The sequence below is a fragment of the Microcaecilia unicolor genome, chromosome 3 (assembly GCF_901765095.1).
Source record: "Microcaecilia unicolor chromosome 3, aMicUni1.1, whole genome shotgun sequence".
In the NCBI taxonomy this organism is placed as follows: domain Eukaryota; kingdom Metazoa; phylum Chordata; class Amphibia; order Gymnophiona; family Siphonopidae; genus Microcaecilia; species Microcaecilia unicolor.
Genome location: NC_044033.1, coordinates 531,109,011 through 531,133,837, shown reverse-complemented (window position 1 = coordinate 531,133,837; position 24,827 = coordinate 531,109,011). Strand labels below are relative to the sequence as shown.

The 24,827-nt window shown below is 46.2% G+C and overlaps 1 protein-coding gene across 2 annotated transcripts in view; it reads left to right on the top strand.

The window, feature by feature from the left end:
• REV3L (REV3 like, DNA directed polymerase zeta catalytic subunit) overlaps window positions 1–24,827 on the top strand; it is a 567,479-nt gene that overhangs the window by 401,638 nt on the left and 141,014 nt on the right. For both annotated transcript variants that reach the window (XM_030199216.1, XM_030199218.1), the window contains exons 22-23: window positions 9,041–9,182; window positions 10,812–11,056. In XM_030199216.1, coding sequence (XP_030055076.1) covers window positions 9,041–9,182; window positions 10,812–11,056 — 387 coding nt within the window. The remainder of the gene's footprint in view (window positions 1–9,040; window positions 9,183–10,811; window positions 11,057–24,827) is intronic.

Below are 24,827 nucleotides of genomic sequence, written 5' to 3'. Positions count from 1 at the left end.
TCCCTTTCTTGGTCCGTAACTCCTAACGTGGAACCTTGCATGACGTAGCTATAATTCGGGTTCTTTTTTCCCACATGCATCACCTTGCACTTGCTCACATTAAACGTCATCTGCCATTTAGCCGCCCAGTCTCCCAGTCTCGTAAAGTCCTCTTATAATTTTTCACAATCTTGTTGCGAGTTAACGACTTTGAATAACTTTGTGTCATCAGCAAATTTAATTACCTCGCTAGTTACTCCTATCTCTAAATCATTTATAAATATATTAAAAAGCAGCGGTCCTAGCACAGACCCCTGAGGAACCCCACTAACTACCCTTCTCCATTGTGAATACTGCCCATTTAACCCCACTCTCTGTTTCCTATCCTTCAACCAGTTTTTAATCCACAAGAGGACATTTTCTCCTATCCCATGACCCTCCAATTTCCTCTGTAGCCTTTCATGAGGTACCTTGTCAAACGCCTTTTGAAAATCCAGATACACAATATCAACCGGCTCCCCTTTGTCCACATGTTTGTTTACTCCTTCAAAGAATTGAAGTAAATTGGTCAGGCAAGATTCCCCACACAAAAGCCGTGCTGACTCGGTCTCAGTAATCCATGTCCTCGGATGTGCTCTGTAATTTTGTTTTTAATAATAGCCTCTACCATTTTCCCCAGCACCGACGTCAGACTCACCGGTCTATAATTTCCCGGATCTCCCCTGGAGCCTTTTTTAAAAATGGGCGTTACATTGGCCACCCTCCAATCTTCCGGTACCACACTCTATTTTAAGGATAAGTTGCATATCACTAGCAGTAGCTCCGCAAGCTCATTTTTCAGTTCTATCAGTACTCTAGGATGAATACCATCTGGTCCAGGAGATTTGCTACTCTTCAGTTTGCCGAACTGCCCCATTACGTCCTCCAGGTTTACCGTGAAGTCAGTAAGTTTCTCCGACTCATCCGCTTGAAATACCATTTCCGACACCGGTATCCCACCCAAATCTTCCTCGGTGAAGACCAAAACAAAGAATTCATTCAGTCTCTCCGCTATGTCTTTGTCTTCCTTGATCGCCCCTTTTACCCCTCGGTCATCCAGCGGCCCAACCGATTCTTTTGCCGGCTTCCTGCTTTTAATATACCGAAAAAAAATTTTACTATGTTTTTTTGCCTCTAATGCTATCTTTTTTTCGTAATCCCTCTTGGCCTTCTTTATCTGCGCCTTGCATTTGCTTTGACACTCCTTATGCTGCTTCTTGTTATTTTCAGACGGTTCCTTCTTCCATTTTCTGAAGGCGTTTCTTTTAGCCCTAATAGCCTTCTTCACCTCACTTTTCAACCAGGCCGGCTGTCTTTTGGAGTTCCGTCTTCCTTTTCTAATTCGCGGAATATGTATGGCCTGGGCCTCCAGGATGGTATTTTTGAACAGCGTCCACGCCTGTTGTACAGTTTTTACTCTCTCAGTTGCCCCCCTAAGTTTTTTTTTTTACCATTCTTCTCATTTTATCATAGTCTCCTTTTTTAAAGTTAAACGCTAACGTATTTGACTTTCTGTGTACAGTTACTTCAAGGTCGATATCAAAACTGATCATATTATGGTCACTGTTCTCAAGCGGCCCCAGTACCATAACGTCCCTCACCAGATCATGCGCTCCACTAAGGACCAAGTCTAGAATTTTTCCTTCTCTCGTCGGCTCCTGCACCAGTTGCTCCATAAAGCTGTCCTTGATTTCATCAAGGAATTGTATCTCTGTAGATGCCCAGATTATAGAGTTGTCTTTTATATACATAGATGCTCTGGGGATGAGGGAGAAACTATGGGGATAAGATCAGCACATATGCTTGGATGGTTTTCCACGCACTGAGATTTTGTTTCCATCCTCCTTTTCCTTGCTATCTTTAAACTGACAGGCAGGTGCAGTTTAAGCCCTTTCCCTTAGGGTAGCCTGTAGTTCTCCGAGGACAAGCAGGCTGCTTGTTCTCACGACTGGGTGACGTCCGCGGCAGCCCCCACCAACCGGAAAAAAGCTTCGCGGGACGGTCGGCACGCAGGGCACGCCCACCGCGCATGCGCGGCCGTCTTCCCGCCCGTGCGCGACCGCTCCCGCCAGTTCCTTTTTTTCCGCGTCTGGAGAGAGTCGTGCTTCGAACCGCTCTCTCTTTTTCAGCCGCCGGATTTTCGATCGCGTTTACGCGATCGCGCTTTTTCTTAGGTTTTTTCGGTCTAGTTACCGCCCGGCTTCTTTTTTCAAAAAAAAAAAAAAAAGAAACCCTGCGCGTGTGGAGCACGCGCTCCCTTTTTCCCTCGCTTCCAGCGGGGACGCCACATTGCGGCCTAGTGGCCGCTCGGTCGTTTTCTTTTTCGTGGTGTGATTTCAGCCACCATTGACGACTTTGACTTCGCCGACGCGATTTTTCCGTCGATGTCCTCGAAGGTCCCGAGTGGATTTAAAAAGTGTGGTCGCTGCGGCCGGCCGATCTCGCAGACCGACACCCACGCTTGGTGCCTCCAGTGCCTCGGGCCGGAGCACAATATCAAGTCGTGTTCTCTGTGTCTCGGTCTCCGGAAACGGACTCAGGTTGCGAGGCAAGTTCTGCGGGACCGTCTTTTTGGAACTTGCGCCGGCCCCTCGACGTCGACCTCGAAGGCATCGGTATCGACGCCCGGCCCTTCGGTACCGGTATCGATGCCCGAGACATCGGCACCGATGGCAGCGACCCCAGGAGAACAGGTCCCGTCGGCCCGCCGGTCCTCCGGTGAGAGTGGGGGTGAGAGGCCGCGTGGGCAGTCGGCCCCGGTCACTCCCTCAGCTCGTGGGCCACGGGACCGAACCCTGTCTGACCCGGTACCTCGAGACCGAGGGGGATCGACCTCCTCCTCCTCCATGCCCTCCGGCGCCGGTGACGGGCATCGCAAGAAAGATAAGAAGCGTCGTCACCGGTCGCCCTCGGTGCATCCGGAGATCGGAGAGGAGGCGACGCCGAAGCGTCATCGTCGGGAGGAGAGGTCCCCGTCGGTTGTGGAGGTACCGACGCATCGGGGTTCCGGCACCTCGGTGCCGTCTCCTGGCTCCCAGCAGCTTCTGGCGCCGACACCCCTACCGACCCCACCGCCTTTCCCGGCAGCGGGCCTGGACGAGTGCCTCAGAGCCATCCTTCCGGGGATCCTGGAAGGGCTGATGCGCCAGGCTGTGCCGGCGCCGGGGGTGCTTGCGCCCTCGGCGCCGATGACTGTGGCGCCGGCGAGCTCTAGCCCGGCGCCGGGGCCGTCGACACCGCCGCCGCTTGCGGTGCCGGTCTCGACCGCCACGCAAGTGGAGTCCCCGTCGACGTCGATGGAGGGAGCTCCGTCCCCGCCGGCGCGGGAGTCCACCGCTCGACGACACCGAGACCCTGGTGCCTCGACGTCGAGCCGGGCCCGGTTCAGGACTCAGCTACATGAGCTTATGTCCGACACCGAGGATGAGGACTCGTGGGGGGAAGAGGAGGACCCTAGATATTTCTCCTCAGAGGAGTCTACGGGCCTTCCCTCGGACCCCACGCCTTCACCGGAGAGGAAGCTCTCACCTCCTGAGAGTCTCTCCTTTGCCTCCTTTGTGCGGGATATGTCTATCAGCATTCCCTTTCCCGTGGTCTCTGTGGAAGAGCCGAGAGCCAAGATGCTCGAGGTCCTCGACTATCCATCACCACCTAGAGAGTCCTCCACGGTACCGCTGCACAATGTCCTCAAGGAGACACTGCTTCGGAACTGGGTGCGACCTTTAACTAACCCCACCATTCCCAAGAAAGCAGAGTCCCAGTACAGGATCCACTCTGACCCAGAGTTAATGCGGCCCCAATTGCCCCATGACTCGGCGGTCGTGGATTCTGCTCTCAAGAGGGCACGGAGTTCGAGGGATACCGCCTCGGCGCCCCCGGGGCGGGAGTCTCGCACTCTGGACTCATTTGGGAGGAAGGCCTACCAATCCTCCATGCTCGTGACCCGCATCCAATCATACCTGCTCTATATGAGCATTCACATGCGGACCTATGTGCAACAACTGGCGGACCTGGTCGAGAAGCTCCCGCCGGAGCAGTCCAGGCCTTATCAGGAGGTGGTCAGGCAGCTGAAGGCGTGCAGAAAGTTCCTGTCCAGGGGTATCTATGACACCTGTGACGTGGCATCTCGTGCTGCGGCCCAAGGTATAGTGATGCGCAGGCTCTCATGGCTGCGTGCCTCTGACCTGGACAACCGCACCCAGCAGAGACTGGCCGACGTCCCTTGCCGGGGGGATAACATTTTTGGTGAGAAGGTCGAGCAGATGGTGGACCAACTGCATCAGCGGGAAACCGCTCTCGACAAGCTCTCCCACCGGGCGCCTTCAGCATCCACCTCCACAGGTGGACGTTTTTCCCGGGCCCGTCAGGCTGCACCCTATTCTTTTGCGAAGCGTAGGTACAACCAGCCGGCCCGAAGGCCTCGCCAGGCACAGGGACAGCCCCAGCGCGCTCGTTCTCGTCAACAGCGTGCGCCTAAGCAGCCCCCGGTGCCTCCACAGCAAAAGCCGGGGACGGGCTTTTGACTGGATTCACGGGAACATAGCCGCCCTACAAGTGTCCGTACCGGACGATCTGCCGGTCGGAGGGAGGTTAAAATTTTTTCACCAAAGGTGGCCTCTCATAACCTCCGACCAGTGGGTTCTCCAAATAGTGCGGTGCGGATACGCCCTGAATTTGGCCTCCCTGCCTCCAAATTGTCCCCCGGGAGCTCAGTCTTTCAGCTCCCATCACAAGCAGGTACTTGCAGAGGAGCTCTCCGCCCTTCTCAGCGCCAATGCGGTCGAGCCCGTACCACCCGGGCAGGAAGGGCAGGGATTCTATTCCAGGTACTTCCTTGTGGAAAAGAAAACAGGGGGGATGCGTCCCATCCTAGACCTGAGAGGCCTGAACAAATTCCTGGTCAAAGAAAAGTTCAGGATGCTTTCCTTGGGCACCCTTCTGCCAATGATTCAGAAAAACGATTGGCTATGTTCCCTGGATTTAAAGGACGCATATACTCACATACCGGTACTGCCAGCTCACAGACAGTATCTCAGATTCCGCCTGGGCGCACGGCACTTTCAGTATTGTGTGCTGCCCTTTGGGCTCGCCTCTGCCCCACGAGTGTTTACCAAGTGCCTCGTGGTGGTAGCGGCCTACCTACGCAAGCTGGGAGTGCACGTGTTCCCATATCTCGACGATTGGCTGGTCAAGAACACCTCGGAGGCAGGAGCCCTCCGGTCCATGCAGTGCACTATTCAACTTCTGGAGCTGCTGGGGTTTGTGATAAATTACCCAAAGTCCCATCTCCAGCCATCCCAGTCTCTGGAATTCATAGGAACGCTGCTGAATACCCAGACGGCTCAGGCCTACCTTCCCGAAGCGCGGGCCACCAATCTCCTGGCCCTGGCTTCGCAGACCAGAGCGTCTCAGCAGGTCACAGCTCGGCAGATGTTGAGACTTCTGGGTCATATGGCCTCCACAGTCCATGTGACTCCCATGGCTCGTCTTCACATGAGATCTGCTCAATGGACCCTAGCTTCCCAGTGGTTCCAAGCCACCGGGAATCTAGAAGATGTCATCCGCCTCTCCACCAGTTGCCGCACTTCACTGCTCTGGTGGACCATCCGGACCAATTTGACCCTGGGACGTCCATTCCAAATTCCGCAGCCCTCGAAAGTGCTGACGACGGATGCATCTCGCCTGGGGTGGGGAGCTCATGTCGATGGGCTTCACACCCAGGGTCTGTGGTCCCTCCAGGAAAAGGATCTACAGATCAACCTCCTGGAGCTCCGAGCGATCTGGAACGCACTGAAGGCTTTCAGAGATCGGCTGTCCTACCAAATTATCCAAATTCGGACAGACAATCAGGTTGCAATGTATTACGTCAACAAGCAGGGGGGCACCGGATCTCGCCCCCTGTGTCAGGAAGCCGTCGGGATGTGGCGTTGGGCGTGCCGGTTCGGCATGCTCCTCCAAGCCACGTACCTGGCAGGCGTAAACAACAGTCTGGCCGACAGACTGAGCAGAGTCATGCAACCGCACGAGTGGTCGCTCCATTCCAGAGTGGTACGCAAGATCTTCCGAGAGTGGGGCACCCCCTCGGTGGATCTTTTCGCCTCTCAGACCAACCACAAGCTGCCTCTGTTCTGTTCCAGGCTTCAGACACACGGCAGGCTAGCGTCAGATGCCTTTCTCCTTCATTGGGGGACCGGCCTCCTGTATGCTTATCCTCCCATACCTTTGGTGGGGAAGACCTTACTGAAGCTCAAGCAAGACCGCGGCACCATGATTCTGATAGCGCCCTTTTGGCCCCGTCAGATCTGGTTCCCTCTTCTTCTGGAGTTGTCCTCAGAAGAACCGTGGAGATTGGAGTGTTTTCCGACTCTCATTTCACAGAACGACGGAGCGTTGCTGCACCCCAACCTTCAATCCCTGGCTCTCACGGCCTGGATGTTGAGGGCGTAGACTTCGCTAAGTTGGGTCTGTCTGAGGGTGTCTCCCGGGTCTTGCTTGCCTCTAGGAAGGATTCCACTAAAAAGAGTTACTTTTTCAAGTGGAGGAGGTTTGTCGTTTGGTGTGAGAGCAAGGCCCTAGAACCTCGTTCTTGCCCTGCACAGAACCTGCTTGAATACCTTCTGCACTTATCAGAGTCTGGCCTCAAGACCAACTCAGTAAGGAATCACCTTAGTGCGATTAGTGCTTACCATTATCGTGTGGAAGGTAAAGCCATCTCTGGAGAGCCTTTAGTCGTTCGATTCATGAGAGGCTTGCTTTTGTCAAAGCCCCCTATCAAGCCTCCTACAGTGTCATGGGATCTCAACGTCGTCCTCACCCAGCTGATGAAACCTCCTTTTGAGCCACTGAATTCCTGCCATCTGAAGTACTTGACCTGGAAGGTCATTTTCTTGGTGGCAGTTACTTCAGCTCGTAGGGTCAGTGAGCTTCAAGCCCTAGTAGCTCATGCTCCATATACCAAATTTCATCATAACAGAGTAGTGCTCCGCACCCACCCAAAGTTTCTGCCGAAGGTAGTGTCGGAGTTCCATCTTAACCAGTCAATTGTCTTGCCAACATTCTTCCCCAGGCCGCATACCCGCCCTGCTGAACGTCAGTTGCACACATTGGACTGCAAGAGAGCATTGGCCTTCTACTTGGAGCGGACACAGCCCCACAGACAGTCCGCCCAATTGTTTGTTTCTTTCGACCCTAACAGGCTAGGGGTCGCTGTCGGGAAACGCACCATCTCCAATTGGCTAGCAGATTGCATTTCCTTCACTTACGCCCAGGCTGGGCTGGCTCTTGAGGGTCATGTCACGGCTCATAGTGTCAGAGCCATGGCAGCGTCAGTGGCCCACTTGAAGTCAGCCACTATTGAAGAGATTTGCAAGGCTGCGACGTGGTCATCTGTCCACACATTCACATCACATTACTGCCTCCAGCAGGATACCCGACGCGACAGTCGGTTCGGGCAGTCGGTGCTGCAGAATCTGTTTGGGGTGTAAATCCAACTCCACCCTCCAGGACCCGAATTTATTCTGTTCAGGCTGCACTCTCAGTTAGTTGTTCTTCGTAGGTCAATTTTCTGTTGTTCCCTCGCCGTTGCGAGGTTCAATTGACCTGGGTTCTTGTTTTGAGTGAGCCTGAGAGCTAGGGATACCCCAGTCGTGAGAACAAGCAGCCTGCTTGTCCTCGGAGAAAGTGAATGATACATACCTGTAGCAGGTGTTCTCCGAGGACAGCAGGCTGATTGTTCTCACCTACCCTCCCTCCTCCCCTTTGGAGTTGTGTGTTTCATCTTTTGCTAGTCATTCAACTGGCGGGAGCGGTCGCGCACGGGCGGGAAGACGGCCGCGCATGCGCGGTGGGCGTGCCCTGCGTGCCGACCGTCCCGCGAAGCTTTTTTCCGGTTGGTGGGGGCTGCCGCGGACGTCACCCAGTCGTGAGAACAATCAGCCTGCTGTCCTCGGAGAACACCTGCTACAGGTATGTATCATTCACTGTATTGTTCTTACCCTTGCAAAACTGTAAGTCATTGAGACTTGGACACCATGTTTCTTAGTATCCTCTAGGACTTGTAGGATTGCACTACATTATGGTAGCCCTAGGACATTGGCTCCTTAGCTTTTCATTGGTTGTTCAGTACCAGTTCAAGAGGATAATAGCCCTAAATTTGCTAAAAGTCTCCAGTCCTGACTAAGATGCACAGCAGGATAGATGTGTATCAGGTCCCTGCCTACTTCTGAAGAGTGAGCTTCTTAAATAGATTGTCTTGTGCAATCCGTTCTTTTCTTTTCCCTTTTGTTCTCTGCAATATTTTTCCTAATGAACTGTTCAGTTTACTTAGCCCTATGTTTGTGACTGGTCAGCATTTTCTTTATAGGTGAATTTCTAGTAACAATTTGGTCCTTTTATGGGGAACTCAGTGTTCTTAGAAGTCACCAAGTTTGCATGGCTTTTTTCTTGTAAAGAGACAAGCAGGAACCCAGTTGGTGGTTGGTTGCCAGTGTAGGGCTATATGCACGGATGTAGGTGGCCTGAGCAATGCTTGGCAGGACATTCCAAGTGTCCACTGGTTAACCTTGAATGGGTATTAGAGGTTGTGTTGACGCTTTATGTGATGCTTCCACATGCTGATTTTTACTGGCACATGCTTAAAGTTAATCCTTTCTCAGAGCAGATCTAACTTTGTGCAGGAGTTTTCAAGTACGCTGTTTTATAAAAACAGATAAGCACGTATGTTGCCTTATAAATTAAGCGCAACATAGACACCTATGTGAGTTCACAGCCTAAGCATCTCCTTATGAAATTACCCTTTGAGGGAAAAGCTTGACCATACTAAATTGGTAACCCTTAAAAGCTGATCATAAGTGTAACATTTAACTTTCATAGGTACATCATTCTGTTTTTTGACTGTTGAAGAGATCTCTAGAAATATATTGTGTATGGAACTTCTCTTCATTTTTGCAGGCAGTACTGACTTGCTATACACCACACAGAGCACTTTCTGCCTTGGCTAAGCATCATGTTCTACTTTTTACAGATGGAAAATGGTGGATTATTATGTCAGCCGCGTACGTGGGACACTCCAGATCTTAGAGCAGCTGGATCTGATTGGTAGAACCAGTGAACTGGCACGGCTCTTTGGCATTCAGTTTTTGCATGTGCTCACAAGAGGCTCCCAGGTAAGAAGGAATTCAGCATATCAGCTGTGTCCTAGCAGTTAAAACTGTTTGTTGCAGGTTTTCTTTCAACTTACTACTACTACTACTATTTAGCATTTCTATAGCGCTACAAGGCGTATGCAGCGCTGCACAAACATAGAAGAAAGACAGTCCCTGCTCAAAGAGTTTACAATCTAATAGACAAAAAATAAAGTAATCAAATCAATTAATGTGTACAGGAAGGAGGAGAGGAGAGTAGGTGGAGGCGAGTGGTTACGAGTCAACTTGCTACTTCTGTTTTTAGAGGCGAATTAGCTTTGCTATCCTTCAGTTGTGAATTCAGGGTTTAACTTCCCTGAAAATATTCATTGTGATCTGGATTATAGAAGGCTGCAGCCTAAGAATATCAAGATGGTACAATATGAACTTTAATGCAATACCACTTTGTATTTCTCATTCCGGAAATGGCGATCACCATTACGGCATAATGTAAGCCACATTGAGCCTACAAATAGGTGGGAAAATGTGGGATACAAATGCAACAAATAAATAAATAAATAGTTTGTGCAAAATTGCCATGTTTGTTAATTTTTTTGTATTGTTGTTTCCTCTTTTAATATCTTTAGCAAGCTCTTCTGCTCCTACCTGGTTGGCTTTAGTATCACTTGCCAGCCCCAGGGATGGAAGAGTACCTCCTCTATGGTACATACTCTGTGCTACTAACTGGCCACCTACTTTCTCAACCCAAGTTGAGTACACCATTGTCTTCACAGTATGTCCATATGTGACCCAGCCAACCTTGCCGGGTGGGACGATTTGAGTTGGGATCTATCGCACCTCAGTGCACAACTTTATGGCCTGAGCTATTCTTCTTTTTCCATTAACTTTGCACTATTATATGGAGGCTGCCATTTTGTGTTTGCCTCCTGGTTATGCGACACAATATTACTTTTAGGGACTGTTTTTTTGATCTACTAGAATGTCTGCAGCTGGCCAAGGATCATTCACCTTAATGATCATCATCCAAAACAGAGACAAAGGCTGAGGGTTTAACTTAACTGGAAATTGAGTAATAAGAAATGGTAGTGTGGGATTACATATGGGAGTTTGCAATGATATTGGCCCAGGGTGTGAAGATCAAAACTATAACATGTCTAACATGAGATATTTTATAAGCAGGCACACTTCTAGCAGCTGAGGGATATCTTAGTTTGGACAGGAATAACTAGACAGACTGACTTGACCAACTGGTCTTTATCTGCCATTGTATGCTGTGCTTACTGAATATTGTCTATTTTGCGGGAATATTAGAAAGCATTTTCAGGATATACTAGTACAGGGCATTGCATAGGGACACAAGGATACATGCAGCCCACTGTTACATACTACATAGGATCTCCACTGCGCAACATGTCAGCATGTGATCTGTGACAAATACAGACTGCCAAAGAGTGCACGAGTGGAAACTATTATTAGTCACAGTTTTTGCCTTGAGAGATATTTCTTCCCTCCCAAAACGGCAATGTTTTACCTTGAAAAAAGAGACTGTATTTGTTGTCACAATTTTGGGCTTATCACTGTGGTCACTTTCCTGTTAACATGTTTTGCCATGTGTGTCAGTATGATCTGAGTTACTCTCTTGTTGGATAGTACCGTGTGGAGTCGATGATGCTGCGTGTTGCTAAACCATTGAACTACATCGCAGTGACACCGAGTGTCCAGCAGCGAGCTCAGATGAGAGCCCCTCAGTGCATTCCTCTGGTGATGGAGCCCGAGTCCCGCTTCTACAGTAACTCCATTCTCGTGCTGGATTTCCAGTCTTTGTATCCCTCCATCATCATCGCTTACAACTACTGTTTCTCCACCTGCTTGGGACACGTGGAAAATCTGGGAAAGTAAGACTCTGATACATAAGTATTAACAACCTGATTCCCCACTATTTAAACCACCTCCACTAGCCATGTATGCTTAATGGCCAAACTATAGTCATTAGTCTTGAAGATCAGTAGGTGGCTCTCACACATTGTAAGCTTTGTGGCTGATACATGTAACTCTGGGTATCTGTCAGGGCTTTTGTGCAAAGTGGCATTTAAAACTAACCAGAGGTCTGTTGGTTCCACAAGCATAGTCTCCTATTGGAGGAGCACCCATAGGTTACTGGGGAAATGCTGTTCAAATCCTAATGAGGACTCTCAAATAATTAGGGGTGCTATAGGACAGTCGAGTGCCTTCTGATAGCTTTCACAGCATCTGCCATTAATCAGAGAACACTTGCCCAATAGTCCGGCAGATTCCCTCAAACCACTTGAGGGATTTCCACGATAGTCCCACAGTATCTCCTGAACAGTACACATGTGCTTCCCCGGTAGTTCTATGGTATCTGTCCAAAGTTAGATGTCATGGGGGATTGCTCTTTGCTTGTTGAAGAGTTGTTGTAAGGGGAATGGCTCTTGGGTTTTAATTAATTTTAGTTTATACCTCTCTATAGGTAGCTCAAGGTGAGTTACATTCAGGTACAGTGGTTATTTCCTTGTCCCCAGAGGGAATATAATCTGTTTGTACCTGAGGAAACAGTGAATGCAATGACTTGATTAAGGCCACATGGAACATACGTGGGATTTGAACCTTGATTTTTCTTGGATCTCTGCTCTTTCCACCAGGGTGCTCCTACACACCACAAGTTAAACAAGAAAATAATTTTCAGCTGTTAACATTGCATGATCTGTTAATGCATGTACTGTATGATATGTTAACACGCTTGGATAATAAGTTATGAAATTGAATAGAAAAGTTCAATCTTTGTAAAATATAGTAGAAACTATTTGTGGTGGGACTGTGCAAACCTGTGTGGAGAAATGTTCAAGGTATGGTAGATTACCTGTGATGCAGTGATTGTGCAAAAATGGTGCAGGTGTAGATCTCAAACATTACCAGTGTTTGTGTGTGCATGAAAACCTTAACCAGAAGGCGAGCATCACCCTGGTGAAGTAGGAAACACGCCTATAGCCAGGACCTGCCCACCAGAGGATGTACTATCCTCTCGCACCGAGGATATGTCTCCAAGTTCTGCCCAGGAGGGAAGGGTTAGGACAGCTGTTGTAGTTGGTGATTTGATCAATAGGCATATAGATAGCTGAGTGTCTGGTGAACGTGAGGATCGCCTGGTGACTTGCCTGCCTGGTGCGAAGGTGGCGGACCTCACGCATCACATAAATAGGATTTTAGATAGTGCTGGGGAGGAGCCGGCTGTCTTGGTACATGTGGGTACTAATGACATAGGAAAATGTTGGCGAGAGGTTCTGGAAGCCAAATGTAGACTCTTAGGTAGAAAGCTCAAATCCAGAACCTCTAGGGTAGCATTTTCTGAAGTGCTACCTGTTCCACGCGCAGGGCCCAAGGTACAGGAAGAGCTCCAGAGTCTCAATGCATGAATGAGATGATAGTGCAGGGAAGAGGGTTTAGATTTGTTAGGAACTGGGCAACATTCTGGGGAAGGGGGAGCTTATTCCAAAAGGATGGGCTCCACCTTAACCAGGGTAGGACCAGGCTGCTGGCATCAGCATTTAAAAAGGAGATAGAGCAGTTTTTAAACTAGAAACTGGGGGAAGGCCGACAGTCGCTCAAAAGCGCATGGTTCGGAATAAGGTATCTTTCAAAGATATCACCAAAACAGGGAAGATAGGGTTATTCCGATAGTGAGGTTGTAAAAGAGACCATAGTAGATCATGTGGTGGGAGGCAGGGCTAGTGGTTGGGAGGCGTGGCTAGTGCTGGGCAGACTTCTACGGTCTGTGCCCTGAAAATGGCAGAAACACATCAAGGTCAGGTATACACAAAAGGTAACACATATGAGTTTATCTTGTTGGGCAGACTGGATGGACCGTGCAGGTCTTTTTCTGCCGTCATCTACTGTGTTACTATGTATGTTACCATGTATCCTTAAATAAAAATCAGACAAAAGATTGCAAATTAATACTGTCAAGTACTGAGCATGATGGAAATAGGAACAACAAACATAGTTTGAAACGTCTATATGCGAATGCCAGAAGCCTAAGAAATAAGATGGGAGAGTTAGAATATATTGCACTAAATGAAAAATTGGATATAATAGGCATCTCTGAGACCTGGTGGAAGGAGAATAACCAGTGGGACACTGTCATACCGGGGTACAAATTATATCGTAGTGATAGGGTGGATCGAATTGGTGGAGGGGGTAGCATTGTATGTTAAGGAGGGCCTTGAATCAAATAGATTGAAAATTCTGCAGGAAACAAAATACATGTTGGAATCCCATTGGATTGAAATTCCATGTGTAAAGGGGGAAAGGATAGTGATAGGAGTGTACTACCGTCCGCCTGGCCAGGATGAACAGAAGGATGTAGAAATGTTAAAGGAAATTAGGGAGGCTAACAAACTAGGCAACACAATAATAATGGGTGATTTTAATTACCCCGATATTGACTGGGTAAATGTAACATCAGGGCATGCTACGGATGTAAAATTCGTGGGCGAAATCAAGGATTGCTTTATGGAGCAGCTGGTGCAGGAGCCGACAAGAGAAGGAAAAATTCTAGACCTAGTCCTTAGTGGAGCACATTATCTGTTGCAGGAGGTAATGGTGCTGGGGCTGCTTGTTAACAGTGATCATAAGATGATCAGATTTGATATTAGCTTTGGAGGAGCTATGCAGGAAATCGATAACGTTTGAGTTTGTTTCAAAAAGGAGACTGATAAACTGAGAAGAACGGTGAAAAAAAAACTTAGAGGAGCAGCTGCGAGGGTCAGAAATTTACATCGGATGCTGTTCAAAAATGCCATCCTGGAAGCTCAGGCCAAATATATTCCTTGTATTAAAAAAGGAGTACGGAAGACCAAACGACAGTCGGCATGGTTAAAAAGTGAGGTGAAAGAAGCTATTAGAGCTAAAAGAAAATCCTTCAGAAAATGGAAGATGGAACTGACTGAAAATAATATGAAACAGCATAAGGAATGTCAAGTCAAATGCAAAGCGCTGATAAGGAAGACAAAGAGGACTTTGAAAAAAAGATTGCGTTGGAGGCAAAAACTCCTAGTAAACATTTTTTAGGTATATTAAAAGCAGGAAACCGGCAAAAGAATTGATTGGACCACTAGATGACCAAGGGGTAAAAGGGGCAATCAGGGAAGACAAAGCCATAGCGTAGAGATTAAATGAATTCTTTGCTTCGGAGGAGGTTGTTGAATTTCATCAGCATGTGCCTCGCTGCTCATTTCTTTATCTGTTCCATCATCAGCCATTGTTGCCTGCGTGTAGGAGCATATCTGAACATCAGTGCTGTCTTCAGCTGTTTGTAGATCGTAATCAACAGCTACATAGCGATGGAACTCCTCTTCAGTAAAACTGGCTGGGATGTCAATAACCTCTTCATCTGACGCGTTTGCAACAGCTGCACCTGTTTTGTCCCTCTCCACATCCTTAACAAAGCTTGCCCGCTTGTAGCAGTTCACAATGGTTGCCTGTGTAACATGATTCCAGGCTTCTTTCTGTATATGTAGGGAATCCAACAGTGATAGATTACGAGTCAGTTCAACAGCACGTTTATCCTTGCCAATCTGGTCATCCATAACGCGCATCAGACGACGTAGCACAAGAGCCCGATAATGTTGTTTGAAATTGGCTATTATGCCCTGATCCATAGGTTGGATCAGAGAGGTAGTGTTTGGTGGCAGGAAGACCACCTTAGCGTTAGACAGCCTGACATCATCCCTGTGTGCAGCACAATTATCACAAAGCAGCAAAATCTGACGCTTTTGTGCCCGCATTCTAGTGTCTAACTTCTTTAGCCACTGCTTCCAAATTTCCCCAGTCATCCATGAATTTGCGTTAGCCTCGTATGACACAGGAAGTCGCTTAACTTTCTTGAAGCAACGGGGCTGTTTGCTCTTTCCAATGCCGAAGGGTTCCAACTTCTCACTCCCATCCATATTGCAGCAAAGGAGGATCGTCAGTCGGTCCTTAGATGTTTTACCTCCAGTAGTTTCAGCATGTTTGAATGCAAGTGTTCCATCAGGAATCGCTCGCCAGTAGAGACCATTTTTGTCAGCATTGAAAATGTCACGGGGTGCAAACTCGTTCAAGATTGTAGGAAGAACTGAAACAACCCAATTTTCAGCACCAAAGTCATCAGCGTGTTTCTCACCATGCTGTTTCTTGAATTTTATGCTGTTCCTCTCCTTCCATCTTTCCAACCATCCAACAGTGGCTTTGAATTCAGTTAGTCCAAGACTTTCAGCTACCTGGTTAGCTTTCGCTGTAAGCAGTGGACCACTGACAGGAAACTGTCTGCTCCTGACTTGAGAAAACCACCGAAGAAGAGCATCTTCTATCTCCTCAGCTTTTCCTGCCCGTTTTCGTTTCCTGTGTGGATTTGTATTGTTTTGCCAGTCTTCCAGAAGCTGGTCTTTCTGCTTCAAGACAGGTGAAATTTGATTGGGATTGACACCATATTCTTTAGCAATAGATGCTTGACTTTGTTTTCTAATTTTTTAAGACCTTCTATTCGTTCAGCCAGTGTTAAAGTCTTACAGTTCCACTGCCGCGACGACGATAACCCCGGTGCACGCTCCAACAACATTCTTTCCCCTAATCTGCCTGTGGCAGTTAAAGAGGTGGTAAATTTGAAATCTTGGTTGTCACGCGCCAATCGGCTTCCATATTCCATGCGCACACTTATGCGGAGTCTTTCCTGCAAAGGAGCGGTCTTAAACCATGCATGTAACCGAATCTTGTACTTATCAGTGGTGCGCTAAACCGAACTTTGTCCCCATAGAAATTGATGGTGCCAAAAACGGGACCGAAGTACGGCATGCAGTTAAACAGAGCATGCGGTTATCCGACGTGCACTTAAATGGAGTGCACTGTGTGTGTATATATATATATAAGTCTGAGTTTAAGATGAGTTACAATCAGATATCTTAATTATTTCCCTGCTGCCCAAGGAAGCTTACAATCTAAGGGTTCTGTTTACTAAGTTACATTAAAATGTAACATAAGGACCTACTGGATCAAGGGTCCATCTAGCCCAGTATCTTGTTTCCAGTGGTAGCTCATCCAGGTCACAAATACCTGATAGAGTACCAAACAGGGGCAAAATTCCATGCTGCTTAACCCCAGGGATTAGCCATTGTTCTCAGAGGACAAGGAGGCATAATATCACATGGGTGATGTCATCCGCGGAGCCCGATCCAGACACTGTCGTAGTGTACTGTCATTTAAAAACTTTAAGGCAGTGCCCGCAACGCGTATGCGTGGGTGCTTTCAGGCTCGAGCGCAGACCAGCAGTCTTGCATTTTCTGCGGAGCAGAGAGGTTGGTTTTCTAATCTCCTTAGAGCGTCATTTTGCCTTTTGGTGCCTTCCCTTTTTCTGGATTTTTTTTTCTTCATATTCTTCTCTTTATTAATTTTATTCAGTTTATTCATTTTTTAAATCATTTTTCATTTTCTAATTTTTCAGCCTTTGGGGCCTCTGAGCCCTGCTTTTGCCTAAGAAGTGTCTTATCATTTTCGGGTACATTTATTTATTTATTTATTTGTTATCTCAAAAACACAAAAATTGGATTTGATTTAACTTCATGACCGGTGCAAACATTTGACGGGAAGCAACGTACCAGCCATTCTGAAATCTTTTCACTGCTGAAGTTTGGAAATTTGGATGTTCTAACTTCTGAGGCAAAAATTATCGCTTCAAGCTAAGTGATTGTATTTTTCGAATGTCATGGCTGATTTTTGTTGAATAGTAGACACTGTATTTGTGCTCTATTTTTGTATCTTTCCAGTTCATTTTATTAAGAGGTCTATGAAGCGAATTTATAAGTTTTCTATATCCATTTAGTACTCTCTGTAGTGGGGCACATTGATTTGGACTGTCTTTCAATAATTGACAATACTCCGCTTTCCGTTTTCTGTTCACAGAACCTTTTTCTCCCTTAGTTAGGGAGTTTTTTTGTTATCTGTGGGTTTTTTCGGAAAGTAGTGAGAGCCCATGATGTTAGCCAATTCAGTGGAGTCCTAATTGTAGGTTCCCTGGGCTATTGAGGCTATTTCATTTATATAAAATTCTTTATCACAGTTCAGGTGTTTGTGCTCTTCTACAGACTGTATACAATAGGAGTGATTTTTGTGTTTTTGAGATATTTTATTGCACTCCGGGCAATTTGAGATTTTTTTTTTTATTTATTTTTTAACATTTGTACCCCACATTTTCCCACCTATTTGCAGGCTCAATGTGGTTTATTTATTTTATTTATTTGTTGTATTTTATTTGTTGTATTTGTATCCCACATTTTCCCACCTATTTGCAGGCTCAATGTGGCTTACAATATTCCATTATGGCATTCGCCATTCCAGAGTAAAAGAAACAATTGGTGTTACATGGATGACAATATCGAATTAAGCTTACAAAGTTCCGTTATGGCATTCGCCATTCTGGAGTAAGTGATACATTAGAGTTACATGGAGTACATGGATAACAAAATAGAATTAAGCAAACGGGTATAGCGAGAGAATGTTAGAGTGTAGTTGAAGTGATATTGTGTTATAATTAAATTATTGCTCGTTGTGGTATGCCTTGTTGAACAGATAGGTCTTCAGGTGCCGGAGAGGTGATGGTAGGCTCCGGTGTAAACAAATACAAATAATAGGATTAGGTTGTGGTATGAAAAGGTTCATGTGGTAGGGACCACAGAAAGGTTCATGTGGTGGGACCACATAGAGGGAAACAAGAACAGATTAGATTGTTGGAGCTCATTACAAACTAGTGTCGCGGAGTTCATCATTTATTTTGGGTCAGGAGGGTAAGCCTTTTGAAACAGGTGAGTTTTTAGCTTTTTCCTGAATTGTAGGTGATCATATGTTGTTTTCAGGGCTTTTGGTAGCGCGTTCCACAGTTGTGCGCTGATGTACATGACTACTCGAGCTCCCCAGGCCATTGAACCTTTTGCACAATACTCTATTTCCTACTGAAATGAAAATGATATGATAAGTGGTATTGCCTTTATCTTAAACAATCCACTATCTAAAGAGGAGGAAAAAGAGCCTCACAGAGCTCCTAGACCAAAATAACGTCCATCGGAGCTAAAACGGATGCATTAGCTATCCTCTGTTCATCATAGGCTCTGAAAAAACCTCCAGTATAACTTGTTAGTTTAGCACCTCAAACCGGCAAAATTTATTGAAAGAACACTTATCTTTCCTGCTGGAGATTAGATCTTGTCCCTTTCTGCCACACCAAGCCAATGGTGGCCAGCGTTTCGAAAAAACTGCTTCAGGGTCTTGGTGGCACAGGTTTAGGACCTAAACCTGCGCCACCAAGACCCTGAAGCAGTTTTTTTGAAACGCTGGCCACCGTTGGCTTGGTGTGACAGAAAGGGACAAGATCTAATCTCCAGCAGGAAAGATAAGTGTTCTTTCAATAAATTTTGCCGGTTTGAGGTGCTAAACTAACAAGTTATACTGGAGGTTTTTTCAGAGCCTATGATGAACAGAGGATAGCTAATGCATCCGTTTTAGCTCCGATGGACGTTATTTTGGTCTAGGAGCTCTGTGAGGCTCTTTTTAGATAGTGGATTGTTTAAGATAAAGGCAATACCACTTATCATATCATTTTCATTTCAGTAGGAAATAGTGTATTGTGTAAACAGAACGTTTGAAAAGATTTTCCTACATCCTATAAGTTAATGTTCATTGAACCTTTTGACCATGCATTGACTGTTTTTTCCTCCATGTCAACGAAGGTGCCAAGTGGCTTTAAGAAGTGTACTTGATGCAATAGCACCATTTGAGGCACAGACCTCCATAAACGTGTGTTCACTGCTTAGTTCCAGAGCACTAGGACATACAGTGTGTCCTCTGCCTGTGCATTCAAGCAAGGACACTTAAAACCCCCAGACTCTGGAGTGAAAAACATTTTGGTTCTGCATGGCATCCGCATTGAGCATGGCAGGAGATTTGGTACTTGAAGCAGAGCCTGCGGTGGCCTTGACATCATTTACACCGACAGAATATCAAGATATTTTGACATCGGACTTAATACCACAACTGTGTAAGGACTGTATGTCCTCTTCGTCGGTGCCATGTGAATCAAGGGACCTGTATCATAAGTACAATAAGTAATGCCACACTGGGAAAAGACCAAGGGTCCATCGAGCCCAGCATCCTGTCCACAACAGCGACCAATTCAGGCCAAGGGCACCTGGCAAGCTTCCCAAACGTACAACCATTCTATACATGTTATTCCTGGAATTGTGGATTTTTCCCAAGTCCATTTAATAGTGGTTTATGGACTTGTCCTTTAGGGAACCGTCTAACCCCTTTTTAAACTCTGCCAAGCTAACCGCCTTCACCACGTTCTCCGGCAACAAATTCCAGAGTTTAATTATGCATTGGGTGAAGAAAAATTTTCTCCGATTTGTTTTAAATTTACTACACTATAGTTTCATCACATGCCCCCTAGTCCTAGTATTTTTGGAAAGCGTGAACAGACGCTTCACATCCACCTTTTCCACTCCACTCATTATTTTATATACATCTATCATGTCTTCCCTCAGCCATCTCTTCTCCAAGCCGAAAAGCCCTAGCCTCCTTTGCCTTTCTTCATAGAGAAGTCGTCCCATCCCTGCTATCATTTTAGTCGCCCTTTGCTGCACCTTTTCCAATTCTACTATATCTTTCTTGAGATGCGGCGACCAGAATTGAACACAATACTCAAGGTGCGGTCGCACCATGGAACGATACAACGGCATTATAACATCCTCACACCTGTTTTCCATACCTTTCCTAATAATACCCAACATTCTATTAGCTTTCCAAGCCGCAGCAGCACACTGAGCAGAAGGTTTCAGTGTATTATCAACGACGACACCCAGATCCCTTTCTTGGTCCATAACTCCTAACGTGGAACCTTGCATGACATAGCTATAATTCGGGTTCTTTTTTCCCACATGCATCACCTTGCACTTGCTCACATTAAACATCATCTGCCATTTAGCCGCCCAGTCTCCCGGTCTCGTAAGGTCCTTCTGTAATTTTTCACAATCCTGTCGCGAGTTAACGACTTTGAATAACTTCGTGTCATCAGCAAATTTAATTACCTCGCTGGTTACTTCCATCTCTAAATCATTTATAAATATGTTAAAAAACAGTGGTCCTAGCACAGACCCCTGAGGAACCCCACTAACTGCCCTTCTTCATTGTGAATACTGCCCATTTAACCCCACTCTCTGTTTCCTAGCCTTCAACCAGCTTTTAATCCACAATAGGACATTTCCTCCTATCCCATGACCCTTCAATTTCCTCTGTAGCCTTTCATGAGGTACCTTATCAAACGCCTTTTGAAAATCCAGATACACAATATCAACCGGCTCCCCTTTGTCCACATGTTTCTTTACTCCTTCAAAGAACTGAAGTAAATTGGTCAGGCAAAATTTCCCCACTCAAAAGCCATGCTGACTTGTTCTCAGTAATCCATGTCCTTGGATGTGCTCTGTAATTTTGTTTTTAATAATAGCTTCTACCATACCAAAAGAATCAGTTGGACCGCTAGATGACCGCTATCACAAAAACCATAAGAAGCATCACTATCGTTCTTCTTCTATGCACTCTGCCAGCACGTCCCCTGCATTGACATCCTCAATGCACGTGAAACATCAGTCCTGCAGTGTCCGCTTTCCTTCTCTCCAACTTTTTTCCCATTGAGAGCCTTCAGAATTTTTGAGATATCCTATGTCTGCACAGGCTATAACTCTGGCTGCATCCACACTGCTGTCTCAGCCAATACTGATGCCTGTTCTACAGGAGGAAATCTGTGCTATTCTCAAAGAGGAGCTCTCAGGGCTACTGCATATGCTGTCTATGCTACTACTACTACTTATCATTTCTATAGTGCTGCTAGACGTACGCAGCGCTGTACACTTGAACATGAAGGGACAGTCCCTACTTGACAGAGCTTACAATCTAATTAGGACAGACAAACAGGACAAATAAGAGATAACAGGCTTACACAGTGTTTGTGCTAGCCTCAGCCCAGCCTGTGGATACATTGGAGAGACAGTCATGGGAGAGGTCCTACACACCAGCCCGATGCCGACTATTGGGGGTGCCATCAATCTGGCCGATGCATATGTCAGCATCGGCACAGGAACTTCCTCCAGCCTCGGAGACATCCGCCTCGATGCAGAGCCGACGCTCTAGTCAAAAATGTCTTCCATGTGCTTCCCAAGTACAGTACTTTGAAGAGTCAGACTCAGACCTCCCCTGGGAGACAGAGCAGCTTTCTTACTACCTGGGTAGCACCTGGGGAGTTTCAGGAAATTAACTGCTCACAAGTCTTGAACAGGGTCTCAGGACAGAGATGTTTCTCCTCGCTAGCTGAGACTGAAGAAAATCCAGTACCTCCTGGCTAGATTTGAATTCCAGGGCCAGTCAGAGCTCAGGGCACCAGCTTTGAAAGTATCTGGCCAATGGTACTGCAGATTGCCTTTCACCAAGCTTAATTTGGAAATAAAAAGTATTTTTCTGCAACAGCTTTAAAACACAAAACAAATGCCATCTGCTGGTCAATTAGGAGAAATACACTTCATGAAATAAATAATACAGCTCACAGGTTTAGGAACCCACTGTTTCGTCATATACCCCAAATCACATCTTCAACCTGTTTAAACCTTGCAATTCATCAGGGTTCTCCTAGACACTACTCAGGTTCAAGCCTTCCTCGCTCAACCAAGAGCAAGCAACATAATGCATCTCTCTGCTTGATTTCCAAATATTTCCAGGTATCTTCTCATCAGATGCTCCGCCTACTCGGTCACATGACTTCAGCAGTCCATGTAACACTATTGTCTCAACTCCATTTCTGAATTCTTCTGTGGACATACTCCTCTCAGTGGTCCTGAGCTACAGGATTGCTCTTGGCCCGTATTTGAGTTACTCCACAGCTATGCCACTCTGTATAGTGGTGGATGGTATCCCAGAATCTCACCAGGGGACTTCCGTTTCAACCCCATCCACATCACAAAGTCCTCACCACAAATGCCTCTATGCTAGGTTGGGGTGCTCACCTCAATGGTCTCCACCCACAAGGTTCTTGGTACACAAGGGAGAAACATTGTATCAATCTCCTCAAATTTGAACAACAAATTGTAAGAGAGATTTTTTTCACTTGGTACAATTAAAATATGGAATTTATAGCTGAGTTTTAAAAAGTTTAGGTAAGTTCCTGGTAGAAAGGTTAATAAGAAGGAGGAGAAGAAAAGATTGTCAGCTAAAAGGAGATGAGTCAGCCAAAAGGAAGTAAGGATGTCACAGGAGCCACACTATTGGAACCAGTTGTCACATCTGTGGCCGTGCCCCCTCTCAGACTTGCCTTGTTTCCTGTGGTCAGCTTCTGTGCTGGCTTCTGTCCTTTGCCAGATCTGCTTGTTTTGTTTGAACCTGCACAGCACCCTTAGTTGCCTGGTGATTGTTGCAGCTGAGCTCCAGGTGCTGCTGGGCTTGTTAGCCATTTTTGATACTCTCTGCCTTTGCACTGCGTCTAAGGCCCTGGTATGTTGGTGCTTGTTGCACTTCAGCCTGAGTTTGTTTCCTTGCTCTTGTTCTTGCCTGAAGTCTTGCCTGTTCTAGTTAGTCTATGTTTAGTTTAGGGTATTGCTTGTTTACTGTATTGCTTGTTTCCCAGTCTTGTGTCTTGTTTGTATGTCTTTGTCTAGTTCTGGGTTTATCTGTGTTTGTTCCCTGCTTCAGTGACTGCTTGCAGCTTTCAGTTCAGTCTCCTGTCTAGCTGTGTTTGTTCCCTGTTTCAGTGGCTGCTCACAGCTTTCAGTCCTGTCCTTTAGCCTATCCTTTCCCTGCCTTGCTGTCCCTGTACTGCCTAGCTGTTATCCAGTCCTGCCCTGTCCAGTAAGTCCTGCCGGCCACCTGAAGCCTGGAGCTCAGCTCTTGGTGAAAAGTGGCCAGGTGCAGGTGAAGCCTAACTGTTTGTCAGAGATCTGCCCTGTCTCTAGCATGGGGTGGTTTTGCCTGCCACTGCGGCTCCTCGGCAGTGGCCCAAGGGCTCACAAACCCCGTTTCCAGCTTTGAAAACGTGACACCAGTTTATTGTTGTAACTGGACACAGCTATGTTTCTTAATGCACTGTGCACAAAACTGTATGATCTGTGTAATCTATCGGCATATTGATGGATGTTCATAAAGATATATGGGCCCAAGAATAGCTAACCTAAAGGGATAAGATTTTAAAAAAAATGTTTAACTCATTACTACCTTATCAGGCAGCAATTCTTTGGAATAAATTACCTTCTTCCCTACGATCCATTGTGAACTACTATCAATTTAGGGCAGATCTGAAGACTTTTCTATATTAGAATTTTCTTCTAAATCATTAAAAAAAAATTCTACTTCAGATCACTGTAATGTATAATGTATGGTTTATTCTATTTTATATTTTTGCTGATTGCAATTCTTGGTTTGATAAACTATTCTCTTAATTGTAATCTGCATAGAGCTTCTAGGAGGTATTCACAGAATGTAAGAATGATCTGTTATGTTACGTTATGACGTCTTTCCTGTCCACTATGTTGGAATAATAAACTTTGCATTAAACAAAGAATCTCCACTAGCAATAGTCTGTCATGCTTCCATGAGCTCTTAGTGCCAGATGAAGTGGTGAAGCAGTTAACATAGCTAAGTTTTAAAAAGTTAAAGCTCTGGTGGAACGCCAGTCTAAAATTTCCAGAGCATCAAAATTATAGACCAGTGAGCCTGATGTGACCCAGGAAAGTTTAGGCTGGGCAAAATTATAGAGACTACTATAAAGAACAAAATGACTGAGCATATACATAGCCATGGATTAACAGGACAAAACCAACACTGATTTAGTCAAGGGAAATCTTGCCTCACCGATTTTCTACTTTTTTTTTAAGGGGTAAATAAAAGTAAGCTGGTCGATAGTGTGTATTCTAGATTTTCAGAAGATATTTAACAAAGTACTTCATGAATGACTCCTGAGGAAATTAGAAAGTCATGGGATAGGAGGCAGTGTCCTATTGTGGATTAAGAACTGGTTAAAAGATAGAAAATAGAGAGTAGGGTTAAATAGTCAATATTCTCAGTGGAAAAGGTTAAATAGTGGGGATCCCCCAGGGATCTGTGCTGGGATTGCTACTTTTTAACATATCTCTCTATATAAAAGGCAACACCAACGTTCTATGAAGCCTCCAGCCGGAAGTGTGAAGGGGGAGAGAGATCCGGTTTCCCCATGAGTGTCTGCCCCGCCCTCTCTGTAACACAAACAGTCAGTGAAGGAAAACACAGCAAAGCAGTGAAGGACTCAGAGGGGGGAAGGGAGAGAGGGCAGGGACACACACACTCCCACATGCACACAGAAGAAAACCTTGCTAGCCCCCGTTTCATTTGCATCAGAAACGGGGCTTTTTTACTAGTTTATAAATAATCTGGAAATGGGGGGGATATGAGTAAGTTGATCAAGTTTGCTGACAGCACAAAGTTATTCAAAGTTGTTAAATTGTAAGAGTAGTGCTTCCCAAGCCTGGTCCTGAAGACATCCCAGCCAGTCATGTTTTCAGGATACCCACAATGAATATTCATGAGAAAGATTTGCATGTACCTTCACTGCAT